Source organism: Aricia agestis, chromosome 2 (assembly GCF_905147365.1).
Source record: "Aricia agestis chromosome 2, ilAriAges1.1, whole genome shotgun sequence".
In the NCBI taxonomy this organism is placed as follows: domain Eukaryota; kingdom Metazoa; phylum Arthropoda; class Insecta; order Lepidoptera; family Lycaenidae; genus Aricia; species Aricia agestis.
Window position 1 is genome coordinate 19,644,017 of NC_056407.1, and position 25,546 is coordinate 19,669,562.

The 25,546-nt window shown below is 37.5% G+C and overlaps 1 protein-coding gene across 3 annotated transcripts; it reads left to right on the forward strand.

The window, feature by feature from the left end:
• The first annotated feature begins 9,446 nt into the window (after positions 1-9,446).
• On the forward strand, positions 9,447-25,389 carry LOC121737188 (acyl-CoA Delta-9 desaturase). Of its 3 annotated transcripts, none has more exons than XM_042128786.1 (7): positions 9,447-9,516; positions 17,593-17,745; positions 18,470-18,600; positions 18,787-18,992; positions 19,331-19,516; positions 24,404-24,510; positions 25,162-25,389. In XM_042128786.1, exons 2-7 carry the CDS (start codon positions 17,604-17,606, stop codon positions 25,353-25,355), a joined length of 966 nt encoding a protein of 321 aa, XP_041984720.1. In that variant the 5' UTR covers positions 9,447-9,516; positions 17,593-17,603; the 3' UTR covers positions 25,356-25,389. The 3 variants fall into 3 exon arrangements, with proteins under 3 accessions (XP_041984720.1, XP_041984728.1, XP_041984735.1); XM_042128794.1 differs by having other exon boundaries at positions 9,491-9,509; positions 17,589-17,745; XM_042128801.1 differs by lacking the exon at positions 9,447-9,516 and adding an exon at positions 13,437-13,459.
• Positions 25,390-25,546: the final 157 nt, after the last annotated feature.

Genomic DNA, 25,546 nt, shown 5'->3' on the forward strand with positions numbered 1-25,546 from the left:
AGGCCGAATAAGTCGAATAACATCCTTTAAATAGTCTGCCAGAATATTTGAAACTTTTGTAACTGGCACCGACTTCAAAATTATGAAGATTGAGTACAGAAATAGTTGAGTTTTAGCCGAATTCGGAAAAAGGCACTATTAGATAGGAAAAATTATTTAATACTTTTTTGTTCATATTATTTAAAGGATGTTATTATTGTTTTTACCTTGGAAGTCGGTTTTAATTTTTGATTAAAAATAATAATTTCACTTTTTTAGTTACCTAGTAAACTATCGCGTACTATACGTAGAAAAATACACCTGTATATTATTCTACGTATCTTATTACAAGCTCACCGGTGAGCGAGACACAATAGTAACAATAGGTTTCCAAGAATCCACGATCGAAGGATTAATAGGAGTATAATCTTTAATCAGTAAAACCGTTTCGGAGGAGTAAGGTAACTAACATTGTGACACGAGAAAGATAAGAAGATGTACTTATTTATTATATTAAACTAGCTGTTGCCCGCGACTTCGTCCGCGTGGACTTTAGTTTATAGCGCGCGATGTCAACAAAATTGGTGTCAAAAGCTTTTATAAAAAAAACCCTGGTACCCCTTAAATCAAAACAGCTGTGCAGTGTGCACATAATATTTTTTTTTAAATTAAACTTTATATTTTATGCCAAATTTTAAAGCTTATTTAGCCCCCCAATTACACAACCTTACCCATAAACTATTTATCATTGATAGGTTTAAGGTTACGTCACTGTATATAATATAAAGTACTGACTTATTAAATAACGTAAAAAAAGAAATAACAATCGAAAAAAATCGGAACTCGAATGTATGATGATACCACCTCTTATAGAAAGATGTTGGGCAAGCGTTAGCGCGATGTAAGAGACGCACGGCGCCATCTAGTATGAATTTTTGGAACTAACTTAATTTGAACAAATTTTCGTATTTTCACCCCCTTCCAACCCTTTTTTTTCAGTAAAAAAGTAGCCTATGTCCTTTCTCAGGCCTTAGACTATCTGTATACAAAATTTCATTACAATCGGTTCGGTAGTTTTGGCGTGAAAGCGAGACAGACAGACAGACAGAGATACTTTCGCATTTATAATATTAGTATAGATATCTGGGTGCACGGGAGTGCCCCCGCCAAGATGAGCCAAGCGAAGCGCGCACGGGCACTACCTACCTTTTCTCGAAACGTTTCGTCGTATTCTTGCACCCTCGTAACTTTGGTTCGGTTAATATTATAAGCATAGCTGGGCATTAACTCGTTAATCCGTTAATCGTTAATTAACGAAGTTAACATTTTGATTAACGGATTAACTTTTTAAAATATTAACGGACTCGTTAACTTCCGTTAATATGCAGAAGTCCGTTAATCGTTAATCCAATTGAAAACAGGTTCAAACAGTATGAAACGACAAGTGCCGGGCGGGCGGGCGGCGCGGCGCCGCGGCACGGCAGCAGCGAACCAAAAACAATACTAGATACATTTTCAGGCGCACGTAAATGACTCAATCCATGTACGGGAACAACTATATAGTATAAAGTAAAGTCCATGCGGACGAAGTCGCGGGCAAGTTCTACTTAACTAAATTATACTGCACTCTTCTTTATCAACATGCAAATGCAAATGATTTATAATAATAATAATAAATCACGCGGCGCGGCGCCGCGGCACGGCAGCAGCGAACCAAAAACAATACTAGATACATTTTCAGGCGCATGCGAGTGAGAAGAGATTTGTTTCGTTTTATCATTTCATTACTCAGCGTCGGTGCTTATAGAGAGGGTGATTTGTTTATTATTATTATTATAAATCATTTGCATTTGCATGTTGATAAAGAAGAGTGCAGTATAATTTAGTTAAGTAGAATACAATAATTATAGAAGTACTAGCTGTTGCCACTTGTCCGCGACTTCGTCCGCATGGACTTTACTTTATACTATATAGTTGTTCCCGTACATGGATTGAGTCGTTTACGTGCAAATCATAAAAGTATATTGTGTGGGAACCGCACATTTTTCCGGGACAAAAAACATTCCTTGTCCCAGATTCAAATTAGTAAATCTCCAATCTCCATGCCAAATTTCATCAAAATAGATTAAATATAAGTTTAGACGAGAATCATAAAAGTTTATTGTGCGGTAACCGTACATTTTCCGGGAAAAAATTAGTATTCCTTGTCCTTTCCCGAGACTCAAAGTATCTCCATACCAAATTCCATTAAAATAGATTTAATAGTTTACGCGTAAATCATAAAAGTATATTGTGCAGTAACCGTAAATTTTTCGGGACAAAATGTATCCTATATTCTTTTTCGGGACTCAAAGTATCTTTATACCCAGCAAACTGGGTCCAGCCACTTACGCATGATGTCGTGACCACACGAAATAACGTTATATTTCGTGTGGTCACGTCCGGGCAGCTAAGCCCGCGTGAATAAGATATTTCACAGACAAATTAGTCAACAAAGAATAGCCTATGATGCTCTATTTCTTATCTGTGCCAAATAACAGAAAAATTGCTCCAGTAGTTCGTGAGATAAGCCCTTCCAAATTATTTTCCCCGTTGTTTCCACATTTTCCTCTATTTATTCGCTCCTATTAGTCTCAGTGTAATAAAATATAACCTATAGCCTTTCTCGATAAATGAGCTATCAAACACTGAAAGAGTTTTTCAAATCGGACCAGTAGTTCCTGAGATTAGCGCGTTCAAATAAGCCCTTTCAAATAATTTCCACCATTTTTTCCACATTTTTCTCTATTTCTTCGCTCTCATTAGTCTTATCGTGATAAAATATAGCCTATAGCCTTTCTCGATAAATGGGATATCTAACATTGAAATAATTTTTTAAATCGGACCAGTACTTTCTGAGATTAGCGCGTTCACGTAAACCATTTCAAATAATTTCTCCCGTTTTTTCCACACTTTCCTCTATTTATTCGCTCCTATTAGTTTTAGCGCAATAAAACATAGCCTATAGCCTTCCTCGATAAATAGATTATCTAATACTGAAATAATTTTTCAAATCGGATCAGTAGTTCCTGAGATTAGCGCCTTCAAACAAACAAACAAACTCTTCCCAATTATAATATTAGTATAGATTTTGTTTTGTCCCTAACCTGTTAACTTCCAACACCTTAAACCAACAAGTTTTGTATGTACACTAACGCAATGATATAAATTACAAGGCCATTATTACACATATTAACGGATTAACGATTAACGTTAACTTGCGTTAATTCGTCCGAAATGTAACGCTTAACGTTTAACGAAGCTAACATTTTTTTTAACGGATTAACGATTAACGAAGTTAACTATTTGATTAACGTTGCCCAGCTATGATTATAAGGCACTTATTTAAAGGGGCAGATGTAAATTGCAGTTTTGGTAAGTTAAAAATTATAAATGGCACGTTTAATAACTAGTTTAGCAGTTAAAACTAAGCAGTAAAGTAAACAAAAATGAGTTGTAAAAAATAATGAAATGGATCATTGAAAACATTATTGAACAGTAAAATAATTAAATGAGCGGTAAAAATTAATGAATGAGCGGTTACGTGTGGGCAGTAACGAATCGGAATTTGTGAGTAAGAAATCTCATTCTAAGCAGTTCTTTAAACAATGAGGCGGTAAAATATAATAATATCGGTCAAGTGCGAGTCGAAATCGCCCATGGAGGGTTCCGTACCATTATAAAGCGAAAGTAAGACGGTCGCCGGCTGCTGCCGCAGCACGCTCGCGTCGCTCGCTCGGCTCCCTCTGTGTTGTGATCTAAGTTCTAACCTAACCTAACCTACTCTTGGACTTTCTGGATTGTGTTTGTTTTTGTTTTGGTGGGGAGCTGCACGCTAAAACCTAAAAGTTTATGTAATTTGCTTGAAGCAAAACGTCAAATAAAGTTATGAAATCGATAAACGGCACACATTGGCCAGTTAAGTTAACTTGCGCTTAAACGGAGTTTATCTTACATTGCGATGTTCAGAAACGCACTTTCTTAGTCTATCGAACCAATATCGCTAACGAATAGATAAACTGCCGTTAAAAGTTCCTCAGAAACCGGGCATAATTCAGCTACTCCACAGAATTCACATTTGTACACGCTACTGTAATTTAACTAAGTTTCTATTAAACACATTAACTTATAAGTAGGGAATTATATTGTAAAAGAAACACAAGCACGAATATTTGTTCGTAATTTATTTATTTGACAACTATGAACTACTTTGCTACATATCCACCAATAGGAGGGTGAATTTGTGTACGAATTCGGACATCTACCGGTCCATAGCATTTGTATGACTCGAGCGATCTTTACACGAAATATTTCGAGTGTGAAGTTTTGAGAATACACAAACTATTAGCAACAAATTATATCGTGCAGGAAACCGGCCTCGAACGCTTCAACTCCCAAGCGGCCACATGTGGTGTACGAATTGGGAGTTTGGGACATCTATAACCGGTCCCACCGTTCGAAACGAGACTTTACACGAAATATTTCGAGTGTGAAGTTTTGAGAATACACAAACTATTAGCAACAAATTATATCGTGCAGGAAACCGGCCTCGAACGCTTCAACTCCCAAGCGGCCACATGTGGTGTACGAATTGGGAGTTTGGGACATCTATAACCGGTCCCACCGTTCGAAACGAGACTTTACACGAAATATTTCGAGTGTGAAGTTTTGAGAATACACAAACTATTAGCAACAAATTATATCGTGCAGGAAACCGGCCTCGAACGCTTCAACTCCCAAGCGGCCACATGTGGTGTACGAATTGGGACATCTATAACCGGTCCCACCGTTCGACTCGAGAACCGTTCGGCCCCAGGTGCGCATGGTCTATGGTGGTTGCATACTAAGGTATCAACTACCATAAAAAATATCATATGACTATCTCGATGGCAGCCGCGGCCTGGTCGCTGCGGCTCGGCCGCCTACTATCGAAGCAACTTACTTCTCAGAAGTAATGTCAAATGTGTGCCTTACGCTCTGGAGTTAAGGTTGAATTTGTTATGTTCAATTTTGGTGACATTGGTGACCCTGTCGTGGTAATGATGATGATGAATATAATTTGCATAGTAGCATATGCTTTCAGTTCTTAAAACATCGCCGAAACCCCCAAACTTGTATCTATAAGGAATCCGGAGTTCTCTTAGTATCTTCGGAACCATAGTATACCTCGTTGCGAAATCTTGCGTTTTGGTAGCATATGCTTAGGATGCTTCTCATAAAACCAAAATCACCATATTTTTCCATATAAATTTCGAGGAGTTCGCTCGATTACTCATGGATCCCATCATCAGGTCACCACTTTTGTGAACATGGTACCAAATTGGAGTGAAACCTAATACAACAAAACAAAAATTTCGAAAATCGGTTAACAAACGGCGGAGTAATTGTTGAACATACAAAAAAAAAATCTCCACAGCCGAACATATAACCTCCTCCTTTTTGGAAGTCGGTTAAAAAGTAATTTTTAAATACTAAGGAGATGCTGAATGTAGGCTTGAATTTTAATAAATTGGCTCTACTTTGGAAGCTGATATCATGAGTATAATAAACGAAAATAGAAAATTTGAAACGTGGAAAGGAATGTTAAGATAATGAAGATTATTGCTGTATTTTTGTTATAACTCTGTAGCTTTCAAATTATGAGTTTATAAGGCTCTGAATACGGTAAATTACGGATTCTCCGTAGGGAATGCCCTTAAATTGAAAGAATATTTTTTGTTCTAAGCACAACAATTCTTATCTAATTTATAAAAACAATAATAACATCCATATTATATGAACTAAAAAGTATTAAATAATTTTACCTATCTTTTGTTAAAAATACATAATAATTTCACTCTTTTTAGTTACTTACCTAGTAAACCATCGCGTACTATACTTACGTAGAATAACACACAGTGCATATTATTCTACGTATCTTATTAGTTATTACAATTTGTTAACAGTCACACATACTTACTTAAAATTATACAGGGTGTAACAAAAATAAGTGATAATACTTTAGGGTGTGTACGTGTTCCTTGTAGAGAGTTCACTGAGAAAGTTGCAGCGCTCAAAGACCAAAATATTTTTTCACTTTTGTATGGGGAAACTCGTGACGCTCGGGCCCTTGCCCATACAAAAGTGAAAAAAAAATTCGTCTTTCAGCGCTGCTACTTTCACAATGAACTCTCTACAAGGAACACGTACACACCCTAAAGTATTATCACTTATTTTTGTTACATACTGTATATAATTATATTATACATATAATATCATATTATAATATCAGCTGCAGATAATTTTAAACAATACTTACATTAAAAAAAAATCGAAGTGAACACGTGGTAAAAGAAACAAAAGTAAGCTGGCATATTGAAGCGAGACGGCTAGGGAATGTTATTATTCGACAAATTTACTATTCGAATAATTCGAATATTTTACAAAAATTTTCGAATAATTCGAATATTATTCGAATAATTGGAAAATTCTGAAAAATGCTGAAAACTCTGATTAAAAGTAAAACGAAGCTTTGTACAACCTTTTTGTTAATAGTATAAAGTAAATAATTCTTGTTTTTACTTTTATCAACAGTTAATGTTCATTGTTAAACACTTTAAAACTTTATAATATAAGGTTACAGCTGGGCAAAGGAACTGCTGTAAATTGTAAACCGTTTTCGATCGTACCACCTTTTACTTTCTAATGTGATTATGCTTAGTCTAACGACGTTATGGTATCTGTTCCTTAACACCTCCATCGTGGGTATCGCAGACACAATAGATTTTCAATTGTTATGCGGCAGCCGGCTGCCGCTTAGGGATTGATAGGATAATACTGAGCCAGCTCACCCGTCTATTTGATATTTTCGAGCCACATTCTGATTCACGTAGGTGGCTTCGCCTGTGTCAACGTGGCTCGAAACTATAAAAAAGGCCCGCTAGAAAACAAACACCGAACAAAGAAAAAAATTACAACGAAGCTCTGGGGAGGGTGAAATAATCATGGAGCTGGTGACTTTAGTAACTTGAAGTTTGCTAATGCCATTAATAACATGATATTAGGGAGCCACCGACCGAGACGGGGTTTCCGTTCTCGGCCAAGACCGAGATCTGGCACCGAAATTCATGTTGAACACTAAAACACTATTTTTCGTGCACTTTTTCCACTATATTCAGAAATAATTATAAATTTTAACAAATTACACGACCGGTTTCAAAATAAATTTGAAGTGCAAAAATTTTCGTCAATAATATTTATACATTCTTTAATGGGTATGTTAGAAAATAGGTGTAAGAAAAACATCAATTTCCTCCGCGAAAATTCTCGAAAGATGTAGCTAACAGAGATAGAAAGGATTAAATATTTCGATTTGATGGTCCTAAAATATGGATTGTTCTATCTGTAACGACAATGCTACTGTTAAATTAAATAAAATAACCTATCACCATACAAAAAATCTGCTGGTTCGGGGTTCCGTATTAGGGTTCTGTAGTCAATAAGTCCTTGAGTCCAAGTTGAATCCTAACGACTAAAACATGGTCAACGGCGACGATGAATGGTCGTATATATTAATTTGTTAGACTAAAAACAGATTTTTATATCATAAAAGATCTAGAATATTCATAAATAATATTATTTTTCTAAAATAAACTTAATTATGTTCTTAGTTCATATTAATTTTATGTGTTAATAGCATTTTAAAGAAAAATAAAAATATTCTTATTATTCGAATTATTCGAAAAATTATTTGGCGAATATTCGAATAATAAAATCGTCGAATATTCGAATAAAACGACTATTCGAATATTCGAATAACATACCCTAGAGACGGCAGACAGTTATTGTACTATGAACGCTAGACGCAATGCAAAAAGTTGAAATTAGGTTGTTTTCCAGAATAGTAGGTAAATATCTCGGCGATTTCGCGCCGTTTGTATGGAAGTGAGACAGGCGATGTTACTTGTATTATCGAAGCAACTTACTTCTCAGAAGTAATGTCAAATGTGTGCCTTACGCTCTCGAGTTAAGGTTGAATTTGTTATGTTCAATTTTTGTGACATTGGTGACCCTGTCGTGGTAATGATGATGATGATGATGAATGTAATTTGCATAGTAGCATAATATGCTTTCAGGCCTTAAAATAGCGCCTAAGCCCCCAAACTTGTATCTATAAGGAATCCGGAGTTCTCTTAGTATCTTCGGAACCATAGTATACTTCGGTGCAAAATCTTGCGTTTTGGTAGCATATACTTAGGATGCTTCTCATAAAAACAAAATCACCATATGTTTCCATATAAATTTCGAGGAGTTCCCTCGATTACTCATGGCCAGGTCATCAGGTCACCACTTTTGTGAAAATGGGACCAAATTGGAGTGAAACCTCATACAACAAAACAAAATAAACTACAACAAAACAAACTTTGTATGGAAACATATAGTGATTTCAATTTTTTCTGAAGCATTCGAGGTAAATGCTATCAAAAAGTAAGATTTCGCACCAGGTTATACCCTGGATCCGAAGGTACCCAAGAGAACTTTTGAATCCTTATAGATATATTTCGGCGTTGTTTAAACAACTGAAAGCATAAGCCAACACATCAATTTATTTGATCATCATCATCAAAATCATAATTATGCCATGGGTCATCACGTTATGACCCAATTATTGATGCTTTTCGTGATATTTTGCATCGAAGCAGATGTTTTTGATGATTATTTCGCTGTTTGTGGACCGATTTTCCAAATTCTTGTGTTGTTGTATAGGATATAATCTTGATTTTGTATAATAATTACGAAAGTGGTGAGCTGATGATGGGAACTATGAGCAATCGAGGGAAATCCTTGAAATTGGTCAAAAGACTCATAGTCGTTAAAATATTGTTTCTAGTAACTTAAACATATGTTACGAATAAGAGAAAGTTCATACAAAGGTGTCTCTTGGTCCAAAGGCACTGAACAGAACTCCTGAACCTTTAAAGATAAAAGTTTTTAAATTGCAGCATCGCTTAGTTAACTGCAAGCATTTACCACAATTTCGCTTACTTCAAATAATGAAGACTGTAGTATGTACCTACAGAAATAGTTGAGATTTAGACGAATTCTGAAAAAGGCACTATTATAGAGTAAGAGTTATTTAATACTTTTTAGTTCATATTATTATTGTTTTACCTTGGAAGTCGGTTTTAATTTTTTGTTAAAAATAATAATTTACTAATACCTTACTTACACTTAATGTATCAATAATGCCACCGTAAAATTATGATGGCAACTGGCAGACCAGTTCAATATTCAGTGACAGTCAGACAGAGTGAGTACACGTCAGAAGCATTGGCCAGTTACAGGATTATATTTCGGAACTTACAATTAAGGCACCTGTCAACCGCCTACGGAACCCTGAAACAAATCCCTCGATACTGTCCGCGCCCACCGCACTCAGTCACAGTGGTTCTGCCAGTCATCGCTGAAATAGTTCACCTGCGGACACTCTCGCCCGCGCTTCAGTCAGAAACGCTGCTGGTAAGTGTTTTTTTTTTTTAAATTTTTTTTAGAATAGTCTAGAGCACATTTAAATATGGTGGTTTTACTTTTTTAAAAGGTTAAAAAGTACAAACGATTTCTATTTAGGCTATAATTCTTTGCAATATCTGCAAGGTATTTTAGATTTCGGAAGAGAAAAAGTTTAGTTAGGTATTCTACCGGGGTAATCTTATGTTTTTTAGGTATAATATATTGTGTCTTTCTTTACGCTCTCACGTACCTACTATAAAGTTATTACGGTCATGATATTTTACAGGTTTTACAGTTGATTTGTGCATTACTGAATGTAATTGATACTTGACCACGTAGATAATGGTAGTGGTTGAATTATTGAGAGTCATATCGGACGCATCGCGTATTTCCCATAATTCTCTTTCTTACAATATTGATTGAAAAATAACTGCTTGCCTGATATCAATGCCCTTGTTAAAGAAGATTAAGGGTCTGTTCTACCACTTCCCGATAAGTGCCGAATACCCACACCACCCACCACTTTAGACATGTCAGATGAAGTATGGAGAATCTGCCAAAAAAGTTGTGAATAGCCTATTCGCCACTTTATCAGAAAGTGGTGAAACAGGCCTTAAGGAGAATACGAGAAAAGTTCTGGAACACGGGGGTCAATTTCCTTAGCCAATAAGCGGACCCCTAGACGAACAATTTTATGGCAATATCACGCTTGTACTATTATCTATTCTACCGTCTAGGTAACCGTCTAGGATTGATAATGAACATGTCGCGCCTTCAATCTAATTGTCAAATAAACTGTTCAATAAAATTGAAGCGTGATATCGCACAATACATTTATCGTCTACGGCCGGCTAACTCATCTTTTTTTTGGTCGGGAAATGCTATTAGGCATCCCTGGCAGCGCTGGGGAGGGCAACCAGGGTATGTGGGACCGATGAGATGATAAGTGGCCGCAGCTCTACCCACTAAAATCTGACCGTGTTCCTTTCTGCGCCGCTACTGACAGATCACAGATCCACGGGAAATGTGGGGCCACCGCAGTTCTATCAGCCTGGTCGTCGGCAGACACGTCTATGTGGAGGCGTTTAGTAGCCCCCACACAGAACTAAGGCTAACTCAACCTAACTTGGCCTGTCCATGGTGTCTGTTACGCCAAAAGCGTGGCGTCTGCCAGTGACGTCATTGCATACTACCCCGTACCCATTATATTATGACCTAGCACTTCTTATTGGTGCACCTTTAAATAACCACATACAAAATAATACAAAAAGTAATTGAATTAACATACAATACAAATACTGAACTCTACGACCACAAGTTCAAAATACTAATTTACTTACAATTTTAAATATGGAGCTCAAATTGTGTACCTACTATAGGCCTGAGAATTGTTTTAATTTAATTCCTTTGTTTATAAAATACCGCAGTATGCCGTAGACCACTACTCTTGTGTCTTGATCATTACTGGAATAATGTAAACGGGCACTGGTCCGTTTACAATTTACATAATTCTGCAGAGCAATCCAGGCTCCAGCGCTGGATTGGATTACTGGAATGGAATAATGTAAACTGGCCATAAGTTTTCCTTCAGAGAAAATTAGTAGTAGTCTATTACCATAAGTTTTCCTTCAGAGAAAATTAGTAGTAGACTATTACTAGAAGTCAGATCCCTTACGGCTAAAAAAGCTAAAGTCGGAGTAAAATCGGATCTTCTTCGATCGTACCTTGGGATAAACTAATGCATGCTATAATACTTACTTATAGTTAAAGTCGCCTTATAAATAGTAAAGTTGCTATAAAAATATAAATAAATAATATGTAGGTAAGTACCTACCTATTTATATTTTTATAGCAACTTATATATCCGGCATGTCATTAATCAACCAATACGATATTTACTCTATGGCTATACTACTACAAAAACAATCAAATATGTATAAATTATAAATGGCAAATAATCAAATATAATAATTCAAAATCCATATGACCTCCAACTTCCAACTAACCTCAATTTTCTAGAAGATTTTTGCTAAGCGCGCCAAAATATTAACCTTGCGTAAGTTGTAAATGTGCATAACTGATAACACACAAGACAACATAATTTACTATATTAATTATTACTAGAGTGTCTGCCTGTCACTTCTACTGTAGAGACTGTACTATAAAGTTAATATACCTAGCGGAATAGAGCAACAATCTCGAGCTGTCAAACGAAACCGAAATTGGTTTCATCTGTGTGTAAAAATTTGTGTACGTATACACTTACACAAGCATGATTGAACATGATTTCTATGAGATTAAATTGTCAACGTGTGGCACGTGCCGACTGGACAACTGTATGTATGGGCAACTGTATCACGCTGGGGTGCTTGCCCACAAATTACAAAACACAAAAAAAATCAGCGCTGTTACTTTCACATAGCGTATTCGGCATCTGAAGTCTGAACTGCCCCGGGTTAGGGTGGGCCGACAGGACCGGAAACGTTGGAAGAATAAATTAAGAGAGCCATGCTTATACGTGGAAGAGCCATGCTTCGGCACAAATGGGCTGGCTCGACCAGAGATATACCACGTTCTCACAGAAAACCGGCGTGAAACAGCGCTTGCGCTGTGTTTCGCCGAGTGAGTGAGTTTACCGGAGGCCCGATCCCCTACCCTATTCCCTTCCCTACCCTATTCCCTTCCCTTCCCTACTCTCCCCTATTATCCTATTCCCTCTTAAAAGGCCGGCAACGCACCTGCAGCTCTTCTGATGCTGCGAGTGTCCATGGGCGACGGAAGTTGCTTTCCATCAGGTGACCCGTATGCTCGTATGCCCCCTTATTTCATAAAAAAAAAGAACATAAACTACGTAGTACTAGTGAAATTATACGTAGTTGTTGTTATGTTCTTAATTTAAACTTCAGCTATATCCGTATCCTATCAGCCCACCCTGCCCCGGGGCAGTTTAGATGCCGAAAACGATAAGTGAACTCTATATAAGGGACACCGGACACAAAGGTAGTAGGTACACACCCTAAAGTAATATTATCACTTTTTTGTTACAATTTACACCCTGTATAAATATAGCTAAACGATTTGAAAAATTCGCCCAAGTGCGAGTCGGACTCGCGCACGAAGAGTTCCGTACCGATACAGTACAAAAATTGGCTAAAATGTTGTTTTTTTTGTATGGGAGCCCCCCTTAAATTTTTATTTTATTTTAAATTTTAATATTATTATTAAATATTAAAGTACACATAATATAACAAAAGAATGTGTGAAAAATTCAAGTACCTACCTCTAGCTATTATTGATATAGAGCGAAAAAGGCCGAAAAAATCATCATCGTTTGTTGTATGGGAGCCTTCAATATTAATTTTATTTTGTTTTCAGTATTTGTTGTTATAGCGGCAACAGATATACACAATCTGTGAAAATTTTAGAAGTCTAGCTATAGGGGTTCTTGAGATACAGCCTGGAGACAGACAGACGGACAGACAGACAGTCGGACAGACAGGCGGACGGACAGAAAGACGGACAGACAGACGGATGGATAGGCGGATAGACAACGACGTCTTAGTAATAGGGTCCCGTTTTTAGCCTTTGGGTTCGGAACCCTAAAAAATGAGTGGAAAAAGGAGAAAAAAAAATTAGCATAAAGTTTTTTTGAAGTAAGTAGATTTTTGTATTTTAACAAGTTTCTGCGCAAACAAAGTCGCAGGCAGAGTGTAGTATTTCATTAATTAGTACAAACTACAATCGATTCCACGTTGCAATATATTTGCATTGTTCGCAAAATTCTCAGTTGCTGATGGTTGCTGCATTGTATTAAGTGTTGTGTGGACTCTAGCGAAATTGTATAATACACACGTGGGTTTAGTTAATATTATAAAATATTATACTTATCCTCAATGCAAAATATTTGATTCTTAACGGACAAAGTTTTTTTTAATTGTGGAACAAATTTGGGGTAAGTGAGAGCCAAACAAAAGCGATAACTGATTTGCGCTTACGCATCATCATATACAAATTCGGCAACTTTTGATTCATTAACACTCTTTAACGTTAAATAATTTTATCACAGTCATAAATCATAATAATATAAATCGTGTCCAGTAGACCTTCACACTAGACCGCCCGAATGGGACGCACGCACACATAAGCTTGACAGCTATGACGCAGCATGACGTCGCATGCGCATGTTTTCTGTTTATGTGTTGAATGAGTTAAGGTGACGCCGTATTAAAGTAAAAAATCGTTTTGGATATGTTTTACATCGCTTGTTTTCTTGGAAATGGCGTTTGCGAAAAAATGGTTTTTGTCGCGTAATTTAAAAAACCATAAATATATATAAGCTATAGGCAAATTATAGTGTATACTTGAACTAATCTGTGTACAAATTTTGGAAGCTTAAATCACTCTCCTCTGTTGGCAAAATTAGAATCCCTGTTTTTATAGAGGTCTTTTTGATTAATTATTTTGTGTTATAAAAGTGGACCAATCGTGTTATGCTATGGGTAATTCAAAGATACAGACATGATGAATACTGAAAATGAACTTTAATTTATTAGCTTTAGTCATTGTTGAGAAAAATCGATAGGTATCGCTGCAGCCAAATTATCAAGGCGTCACCTTAAACTGAGCCGTCTCAGCTTAATAATAATAATAATAATAATAAAGTTTATTTGCAACTACATTAATGATACATGCACACATACTTTAAAACAAGACAATTCCAAATTGCAGCCGCAAATTGGCTCATGCTCGGCATGTGCTGGTACACCCAGGGGCATATTCAGCGCCGGTCTTCCGCAAGAGCCAATAATGACGACATGGATATCATTATTAACTAATTACAACAGATTGCAAACAACTAAAACAACATAGAACATACAACAACAATAAAATATATCTCGCGACAGCCCACGACTAGACTGATGTTGTCGCACACGACAAACAGCTGTCGCGCGCTGTCACCACAATGATTATATTGGCAACACGCAAGACTTCTTGTCTATGGTCAAGAAATCTGTCACCTGTCAAAACAAACGAAACAAAAAATATTAGATTCTACAAGATTCCATTTTTAATAAAATTTTGTTGTACTTTAGAAAATAGACAATTAAAAATATATATCAAAGAAATAAAACAAGATACAAACTAAAGATTTAACTAAAAGTACCCAACACCATTCACATTAACTAATTATAAATATAAACAAAAGTTCCGAGTATCGAAAGGTAAAGCTATAATAATCTAATAATAATATTATGCACATACAAAGGTTGCCGGCCCTTCAATTTTTTTTTAAAGCTAATAATTATTTTATTTTAAAAATAAATAAAAACCAAAACAACACAATGACAATGACAGCTTAGTTAGACTACTGTATGATATTCGTATATGTGGTTTTCCCTTTCATAATAATTATTGCTTGCATATCAATAAGAACGGCCAAGTGCGGGTTGGACTCGCGCACAAAGGGTTCCGTACCATTATAGAGCAAAAATAGTAAAAAAAATGTTTTTTGTATGGGAGCCCCCTTAATTATTTATTTTATTTAAATTTTATTATTAATTATTAAAGTATAAATACAGCTGAGTATTTTATGTAAATACATTTCAAGTGCCTACCTATAATTGTCATCATTGATACCGAGCAAAAAATGATTGAAAAATCACGTTTGTTGTATGGGAGCTCCCCTAATAAATATTTAATTTACTTTGTTTTTACTATTTGATGTTATAGCTCGGCAACAGAAATACATAATCTGTGAAAATTTCAACTCTCTAGGCTCCAGCTATTACCTTTCTTGAGTTACAGCCTGGAGGCAGACGGACAGACGGACATCGAAGTCTCAGTAATAGGGTCCCGTTTTTACCCTTTGGGTACGGAACCCTAAAAATCATATAAAAAAAGGTATCGTACTTATAAAATTAAAATTATAAATCCACTACAGAACTAAGTGTGTGTTTATAGACGAAATTACGTCTTATTGTTGGCAAATGCCAAGCTCGAACTTCACTCTAAGAGCCCCCGCATACTAGTAGTATGCGGAGGCTCTAATCAAACTATCGGCCGACTAAAAGCTTGTAGGTACTATTATCTATTCTGTGCTAAAAGTCTGTAGACTGTAGTATAATACTTCATACTACAGACTTTTAGTCGGCCGATAGTTTGACGAAATTGGGATTTTTAGTACATTATTATCGGCCGATACAATTAATCTGCGCACCTTCATACATCAGCATTCGATCAAACTATCGGCCGACTAACGGCCATTGCCAATATTTGATCTATCTCTGGTTTTGCCCTACTAGAGATAGGAATAGCTACCCTGACAGTCGGTCAGCCTGCTTAGCATACGCCAACGAGATATCTCACTCTCGAGATAATTAAAAACTACTCGTCTCATAATGTCAAAATCTCGACATTATCTCGACAAAACTCTATAAAAATGTGTTATTTCGATGATAGATCTACGCGAGAAAAAATGCTTGTCATGTTAGGGTCAATAGAAATGAAGAGACAAACCACCAAACATCGAGAAAACATGTAGAGTGAGATATCTCGTTGGCGTATGCTAGGTAGGCTGGCCGCGCCAAGCCAACTGTATGGGCGCCGCAGACTCGATCGCACAAAAAGTCTGTCGTCTGCGATCTCCCTAAAAGTTTGCAGTCTGCCCGAGCTCTTAATTGCTTGTACTAAATTGTACAAACAATTCAGAGAGAGCTTCCCGATTGGCACTTGAACATCAATGCCCCTGATGTAAGTGCAAATAGCCTATGAGAACCAGTGGCTTAGTATTGTTTATATGTTATTTATATTTTCTCAGAATCGACTTTATGGCAAGTTCATTGAATTAATAGAGGTTAGTGCGGTAGAGATGATTTGCATTTTACCACTGGCCACGCAGTCGTATAAATTTCAATAACTTACCATTGTCGGTGTACTATATTGTATTTACTTGTGTAAACGTGTTAATTTTAACCGACCTATACATCCCCACTACTATTATAAATTCGATTTTGCTATTTGGTACCTTTAGTCCTGGGAAAGGACTGTTTATCCCGGAAAATGAACGGAAAATTCCAATCAGGTAAAAACTGCTTTAGCATGTGCCTCGGATACCCCTGAGACGTGAAAGTGTTTTTGTAGTTGGTTACCAACATCGACACCATCAGCACAGTAGTGTTGATAGTGGCGATATAGATAACAGATAACTCAACGGGAATGTGTAGTGGGCCTATTTCGTATTAAAAAGTCAAATGAAGTGATCACGTCATAGACTTATAATATATTTATAGGTTTATGGATCACGTCATATTTCTACAAGCACCAATAATAATAAGAATAATAATTAATTAGACCATAATATTGTAATTTTAGACAAAACTGGTTAGGCAGCTTCAACGCGAAGAGGTAACAGACGGACACGCATTCATATTTCATAATAATATGTATAAGGGTTATAAAACTTAAACTCCAATAACTTTTTTGGAACGAAGTTCCTTATCGCGCGTTCGGCGTAAAGGGGGCTAGATAGAACAATATTTGACCTCGACACTTTTTTATTAGTACCTGCATGGTAGGGGCAGAGGGCGATGATAGTTTTTTCTTTTGGTTTATTGTTTCTTTTTTTGCTTAGTGTGTGCAGTGCATTGTATTTATGTTTGAATAAAACATTTTATTATTATTATTCCTGTGCGTCAACTAGATGGCGTTTTTTTTTTTGAAAATAAACAGCGACGCGTTGTTAGTATTCCTGGGCGTCAATAGATGCCGTTTTTTTTAATTAGTTTACAACGCGCGGAAACCGTACACTTTACCAGAATTAAAAGTATCCTATGTCCTTTCCCGATATTCAAAGTATCTCCATACCAAATTTCAGAACCGACTTTGCTGGATATGGAGATACTTTGAGTCCCGAGAAAGAACATAGGTTACTTTTTACCCCAGAAAAATGTACGGTTCCCGCGTGATAAACGAATATTGACGCAACAGACTTGCGGGCGTCATCAGCTAGTTCATAATATTAGTATGGATTATATCAGACAGACAGACACACTTTCACATTTATAATATTATTAGTATGGATTGCAGTTCCAGGCCAGATGGAAACCCGCAGCGACAAGATGAGCCGCGCGCGCGAGGCCAACTGGCCCGCCGTCCTGTTCTACATCCACGTCCACCTCCTCTCCATCTACGGCCTCTGGCTGCTCTTCGTTGAGGCCAAGATCCTCACCATTATGTTTTGTAAGTTTTACACTGATATTTTTATTCAATGTACTATCAGAGAAGCCGATTCATCGGCAGATGGCGGACCTACTTAATTTGGAACCGGTACGTTAAACTGCGGGGCTAAATTAATGGTCGCTTTGGAGAATCATATTATTATTATGAATCATAATATGATTCATTTTTAAAAAATCGCAAAATGGTCATTCTGCTTGCAATTCATGTCTAGTAATTCGTACTAATTTGACATTCGTCAGTTTGACAGTTTTGACAATTATTCGTTTTCTGAATTGATTTGAGAGGATTTGCAAAATATGACCATTTTAGGTCCGCTGAACACGATTAGTTCATCGAATTCACTTAACCCGCCCAAATGACGTAGCCATCTGCATATGAATCAATTTTTTCGATGGTACGTTGCGTGTTGTAGAAAAGTTCTCAAGAGGCCTCCAACTCCAACTAAATATGGCCTTATTGTCTATGACTCCTATAATCTAAAAGGGCCCATTCACGGCAGGACTGCACGGCAGTCCTGCAGTGAATGGGCCTCACTGATTGGTTCACACTCGGTGTTGCCGGCCGGAAACACCGAGTGTGAACCAATCAGTGAGGCCCATTCATTGCAGAACTGCCGTGCAGTCCTGCCGTGAATGGGCCTTTTAAGGTATATTCGGTTTGAATACACTTATCAGCTTTCCTTTCAGTTATAAAATATAGCAATCAATATTCCTTTACGTTTCAGTGATTACGCTGGTCGCATTCGCTAATTTGGGCATAACCACAGGAGCGCACAGGTTATGGGCCCACTACACTTACACAGCCAGCAAAGAACTGAAGATCGCATTGATGATTTTCCAGACACTTGCAGGAGTGGTGAGTGCATTTTTCTTAAATCAATGGCAATAAAAAATGTACTTATTAACATGGCTACGGTTGTCTGTTGCATTTTGCGACCTGCAGTCTTGTTGTCTAACAAACTCGAACTCATACTCTTACTAATATTTTCTGAAAAAAACTTATCTCTCTTCTGTCATCTCACATTCCACGACTTCTTTCCAGGGCTCGATCTACGACTGGGTGCAGCACCACAGACTGCACCACGCCACGTTCAAGACAGACAACGACCCGCATGACTGCCGCAAGGGTTTCCTCTATGCCCACCTGCTCACGCGCATGCAGAAGCTCAGCCCGCAGCAGGAGGCCATCAAGCAGACAATCAACATGTCTGACCTTGAGAACGACTCCGTTGTTATGTTCCAGAAAAAGTGAGAAGCTCTTTAGTCTACATTCTTACGCTTATCAGATTTGGCCTAAAGTTAGCCCTCGGTTAAATTTTATGTTATTGCTTTCCTAAAATATAAGAAAAACAAGAAATCCAAATCTGCGCTAGAATTTGTGAGGATCTCTAGTAATTCTGTCATAGGCAGCGAACATAAATAGAGTTAAGATCTAACAATCGTGAATGTCTTCATTGAACATTGAATTGAACGATTTTATCCTTAAAGGGTCTTTTAAATTTCGGTAATCACATGCATACTTACAAAATTAATATGAATAGCACCACAAAGATCTTCTAAGAAGTTCCACGCTACATCTTCTACAGATTCTACTGGGTGCTGTACGCACTGGTGTTTGTGATTGCGCCGCTGGTCGCACCTGTGGAGTACTGGGGCGAGTCGGAGCTGACCGCACTCTTCGTGATCGGCTTTCTGCGGTACGCGCTCGTGCTGCACGCCGCCTGGCTCGCCGAGAGCGGTGTCAGCGTATGGCGACTTAAGGAGGGGGAGAAGTAAGTCAGATTTTGTCATCTTTGGGTATGTTCCACGTGACCTTGCAAATCTCACTGAACGTCTTAAGAGACGTCAGCGTGTGGCGACTTTGACGGGGAGAAGTAAGTCAGATTTCGAGATATTTGGGCATGTTCCACGTTTCCTTGCAAATATCACTGTGCAACTTAAGAGGCGTCAGTGTATGACGACTTAAGGAGGGGGAGAAGTAAGTCAGATTTTGTCACCTTTGGGTATGCACCACGCAGGGTATGCAGTCAGAATGTAGCGGCTTTCCCTTCGCCCTCATTTTTAAAAAGATTTAATATTCAAGGACCTGTCCCATTATCACGGGCTCCAGTTACATATAGTTTTAGTTACCAGAATTTGGCTCAATTTGGGTTTAGGCCTGTGGAATGTTAGATGTTTTGACGACCAATTCTCATTGCATTAGTTTGTGAATTATTTTATACTAAAGCAACTGTAAATGCAAGCTAAGCATTTCAAAAAAGAAATAAAAACTTGAGAGGTGTCAAGGGACCACCGGATGGAACGAAGTTATAAAAAATGACACCTAGTTGACACCCAGGAATACTAACAACGACACTTTTGTGGAATTGTAATACAATTTATTCCGACGTCCGGTAGATGTTGCTGTTTATTCTCAAAAACGACATGTGGTTGACACCCAGGAATACTATCAACGCCCTCTGCCCCTACTATTCAGGTACTAATAAAAAGGTGTCGTTACAATTTTTTCCGTGTAGCCCCCTTTCGCAAAGCGCGATAAGGAACTTCATTCCAATTAAAGTAAAAGCCGCTTCCTAGATGCCTGATGGTGATGACTCTTACAAAAAAGAATTAAATAACGGATACGTCGTGGGAGCAGGGATGTCAATTAATTAAAATAACTTAAACTCCGAGAAAACAGTACTGTGACCATAAAGTTAATATACCTAGCGGAATAGAGCAACAATATCGAGCTGTCAAACGAAACCGAAATTGGATTTCTTCTGTGTGAAAAATATGTGTACGTATACACTTACACAAGCATGATTGAACATGAATTCTATGAGATTAAATTGTCAACGTGCGGCATGTGCCGACTGGACGTCAAAAAAAGAGTGCTGCTGTCATGTATCACACGTCTCTTTTTACCACGCAGTGTTACTGATAGTGACATCTCTCTTGCACAGGCCTTTGTTTCTCTATTCCGCTAGGTATATTAACTTTTTGACTGTGACATATAACATGGACTTCTGGGACACGTCAAACGCCAACCATGTAAATTTTTGTTTTATTTACATCGTGGACAGTTAATTCAAAATACTCTATAAATCCTATGCGCAAAACTAATTTTGATCTTCCTAATTTTGGGAAAGTGCCCACATCTATTAGCCATGACCTCACTCAAGCATTATACCCCTGTCCGAAAGCGGACGATAAGGATCAAAGTTTTCCACTAAATTATGTCGAGGTCTGCTAGCACAATAATAACTACGAGAATTTATAAACACATAAGGCCGTGTTCAGACGACACGCGCCCGCCCCGCCCACGCCATCCGCTTCTGCACCCGCGTCAAACTCGCTTTGAAATTTGTTGATTTCTTTTGAGTCTTTAGGCACATCAATTATAGATCTCAAATTGTATTTATAGAATTCCACCCACGCACGCCACGCGCCCGCCCCGCGCCCGCCCCGCGCCCGCCTCGCGCTCACCCGCATACGCGCTGCACAATTGCGCCCGCTGAACAAAGTATTCCGGTCACTTACTAGTTTATGCGTGCGCGTGGCGAGCGCGGGTGTAATACGGGCACAACACTTGTGCGGGTCCTTCGCGTGGTCGACGCGTGTCATCTGAACGCGGCCTAACAAGCTTTTATTACTAATTCGAGCACAGCTCTAAAGTTAGCGTAATAATATTTCTTTACGGCCTAGTCGGAGACTGCAATATTCTCAAATCTCAATTATGGATTGCTATTGCGATTAAAACAGTTATGGATTATGATATCATAAGCTCATAGTAGTAGTATTAATCAACGAATGAGTTATTCCTACCTAGGTGCCTAACCACTAACTTATTTATAACGTCGCTCCTAGTTATTTTCATACCCTACAAATTAATTACAAGGTGGCTTCTATTTTACTTTGAGTTATTTACTACTAGCTGTTGCCCGCGACTTCGTCCGCGTGGACTTCAGTTTATAGCGCGCGATGTCAACAAAATTGGCTTTTATAAAAAAAAAACCCTGGTAGGTACCCCTTAAATCAAAACAGCTGTGCAGTGTGCACATAATATTTCATTTTTTTTAATTAAACTTTATATTTTATGCCAAATTTTAAAGCTCATTTAGCCCCCTAATTACACAACTTTACCAATAAACTATTTATCATTGATAGGTTTAAGGTTACGTCACTGTATATAATAATAAAGTACTGACTTATTAAATAACGTAAAAAAGAAATAACAATCGATAAATATCGTAACTCGAGTGTATGATGATACCACCTCTTATAGAAAGATGTTGGACAAGCGTTAGCGCGATGTAAGAGACGCACCGCGTCATCTAGTATGAATTTTTGGAACTAAATTAATTTGAACAAATGTTCGTATCTTACATCGCGCTAACGCTTTTTTCCAGTAAAAAAAAGTAGCCTATGTCCTTTCTCAGGCTTTAGACTATCTGTATACAAAATTTCATTACAATCGGTTCGGTAGTTTTGGCGTGAAAGCGAGACAGACAGACAGACAGACAGACAGAGAAAGTTCGCATTTATAATATTAGTATAGATAATATAGTAAATAATGCACGATAATATTATTAACGTGCAATAGTATTTTAACCACGTTTAAGTTTTTGATTGTATTATTAAGGGGTAAATTATTACATTTAGCAGAACATAATTATTATGGTCTACGCACTTTTCGTAGCGTTTCGTTTCGTATTTAATTTCTCATTTTTAATTATTTATTATTTCCTAAAATTTTTAATACATATGGCAATAAAAGTGATTCAAAATGTACCTACATACATACTTATATAAAGTTTTTAATATCTTTGCGGAGTAGTCGTTTTTGTACTCAAACAATAAAAAATAACAATTAATTAACAGTATTGTAGCTATTTTTTTACCGCAATTTTATCGCAATTTTAATAAACAGAGTTTTTGTTGCAACCACATTTAAATATTAATAAGTAATTATTATTTTAACGTTAACGCCTCCCTGTGACTGACTGTCCTTGACTCGGAAACCGTGGGTTCGATTCCAGCGTTGGAAAGTTTCAGGTGATCAGCCTACATTGTCCTAAGTCCTAACCGAAGTTATTTCCAGTTTGGTTAGGACAATGCAAGCTGATCACAAGTAAGACGATCCATGCGTCGGATGGCATGTAAAAAGTCGGTCCTGCGCCTGATATCTCGTCATTTGTGTCGGTCGTCCGTCCTATGTGTTATGAGAATAGTAGAGGGAGTAAAGGAATAGACAGTGCTCTATTATCTTAAACTACTGCGCACACACTTGAGTAAGGGAAGCCAGCCCAAAGTGGCCATAGGAGGCAAAGTGGCCACCCTTAATATTTCGGTTATTTGTGAAGGCAGTGTGACGTTGCCGCTCTTACGCATTGTGAACATCCCGGCCCGCCCCGCGCAGTGACGCGGGAGCGGTTGGGGAAGGCGCGCGCTTGTTGTGACTAAAACATTAGAATTGCACGTTTTATTAAAAAAATGCAAGGTAAATTCTTCCTGTTTTCATTTTTTTTTTGTATGTTTGAATGCTTCTGTTGTCCCGGTGTCGTTTCTTATCTATTAAGCTTTATGTATATTGTTTTTATTCTTGAGTATGATAAAAAATGTGAGAGAAAATTATGTTTAAAACAGAACTGTTCCCAAAGGGCAAAGTGGACCGGGCAAAGCGGCCAGCTGGCCGCTTTGCCCGGTCCACCATTATATATAGTTTTCTATGAAAATTTTTATATTTCATTTTTTTTATAATATCTATGGACGTTTCACACCACGTCAGTCTGGCCCCGTGCTATGTACTTTAAGGACTTGTGTTTCAGGTACCAGACAACGGAAATATATTTAATAATTATATGATATATTTTTAAGATTTTATTATAACATACACATATTTAATACAACACATCCATGACCCGGGAACATTGAAAACTTTTTGTTCCATCGATGGGATTCGAACTTGCGACCCCCAGCTTGAGCGCTGGCAACACGCTCAACTACTGAGCCACAAAGATCATCAAATTTAATATTAACTTAAAAATATTTTTTTAGATGGTGAACAAATATAAAACAAAAGGTAAACATGGGTCATGGGACTACATTAAAGACTGAAGCTCTAAGAAATATATATTTAAAGTTAAAAAGTTTAAATTATAGTTTAAAGAATATTTTATGATAATTTGGAGACTGATATTGATACCACTAATTGTTAATTTGTTTTTAATAAATACCTTTTTTACTACCTACCTTTTTTGTATTCATTTTACCAAAAAATTACATTTAAATATAAGAAAAAAAATCCATTTCTTGTGAACATTTGGGCTGGCCACTTTGCCCTTACCCCTATGGCCGCTTTAGGCGGGCCCTCGGGCAAAGCGGTTTTTTGACAGATTGTCGTAATATGTAAATCATGAGCTAATTTTAAGATTAGGGTCAATATGAATTATACATAACAGAAATATAATAAATACACTATCTGGTAGTACATTTTTTATTTTTAAATATATAATATTTCGTCTTTTTTTTAAATTGGCAGTTAAGGTGGCCACTTTGGGCTGGCTTCCCCTACTATAAAATTACTCCTACGTAACTAGCCCGGTGTCTATGAAACCGCCACCGTCACCGAAACCGGTGTGATAGTATTATTATTTTCAATTTGTTATGTATTCCAGATACCCGCCGGACTCGAACACGGTGTTCATCCTGAACCGGTCGTCGTGGCCGGAGTACCATTACATCTACCCCCACGACTACAAGTCCGGCGAGTACGGCACTTACGGTGAGTAGGTACAGTGGCGTAGCTGAGGACCCGGGGCCAAAATTAGCGTTGCCAGATTTTTTTGTGACAAGTCGGGACTTAGGAACTTCCGGTTTTTGAGTAACATAGTCTTCCGTCAAAAGTGGGACATAGTATAAAACCTATAAAATCAAACGTTTTCGAATTTTAATATTTTTATTTGACCTAAAATTACGTTTACGAGACAACAGTTATCAAAATTAGCCATAGAATTCCACCCTTCTATCTCCCACACTCTTATCTTCATTACGCATCTTTCTTTCTCAGCACGCTGCACGTACATTCGAGTTATCCCCGAAAAGCGGGTATCGGGACGTCCCGCCAAAATCGGGACGTCTGACAACGCTGGCCAAAATATGATGCAAATCAGTGGCGACGCAGATCGCAAACCTTTAAGTTATAACTGTGACGGGGGCCAAAGCCCCCTTATCGGAGGCGTATTTTCGTTGATAGTTATCTATATATTTTTCTAATGAAACCTGCAGCTAGGCTTAGAAAGAAAGTTATAGCTGGTTATAGCCTGCGAAACATTTATTATTTATTTGTAAAGTGTGTTTCTCACTAATCACTAGTGACAAAATTCTAGCTATAGCTAAATTAGTGCAAGTCTGACAAACTCGTCTCGTATTTCAGGGTCGGGCTGCTCGACAGCTTTCATCAGGGTATACGCGGCTTTGGGGCTGGCCACCAAGCTGAACACTTTGCAGACCAGGACCCTCCAACTGGCGCTGGCCGAGAAGGTCAAGACCAACAAACCCCTACTCCAGTGCATCACGGAGGGAGTCAACCGACAGAACCTTCCAGAAGACCACTACTTAAAGAACTAGTTAAATGTATTTTTAAAATTAAATATATATATATTTTTAGTACGTTTTATTTTACACTTTACATTTTGTGTCTGACATATTTTTTACATTTATAGTTTAGTAAAATGGTGTTGTAATGTTGCTATCGTTTTTATTAAGATTGCTCATCTAATAAACACGAGTTCTACAAAAACCACCGCTAAAAAGCAGTA

What these genes read in the sequence shown, in the direction of transcription:
- LOC121737188 (XM_042128786.1), top strand. Translation starts at nt 17,604, where the DNA reads ATGGAAACCCGCAGCGACAAGATGAGCCGCGCGCGCGAGGCCAACTGG. An exon ending in GTTGTTATGTTCCAGAAAAA is followed by an intron (nt 18,993 to 19,330) that starts GTGAGAAGCTCT and finishes CATCTTCTACAG; the next exon opens with ATTCTACTGGGTGCTGTACG. An exon ending in CGACTTAAGGAGGGGGAGAA is followed by an intron (nt 19,517 to 24,403) that starts GTAAGTCAGATT and finishes TATGTATTCCAG; the next exon opens with ATACCCGCCGGACTCGAACA.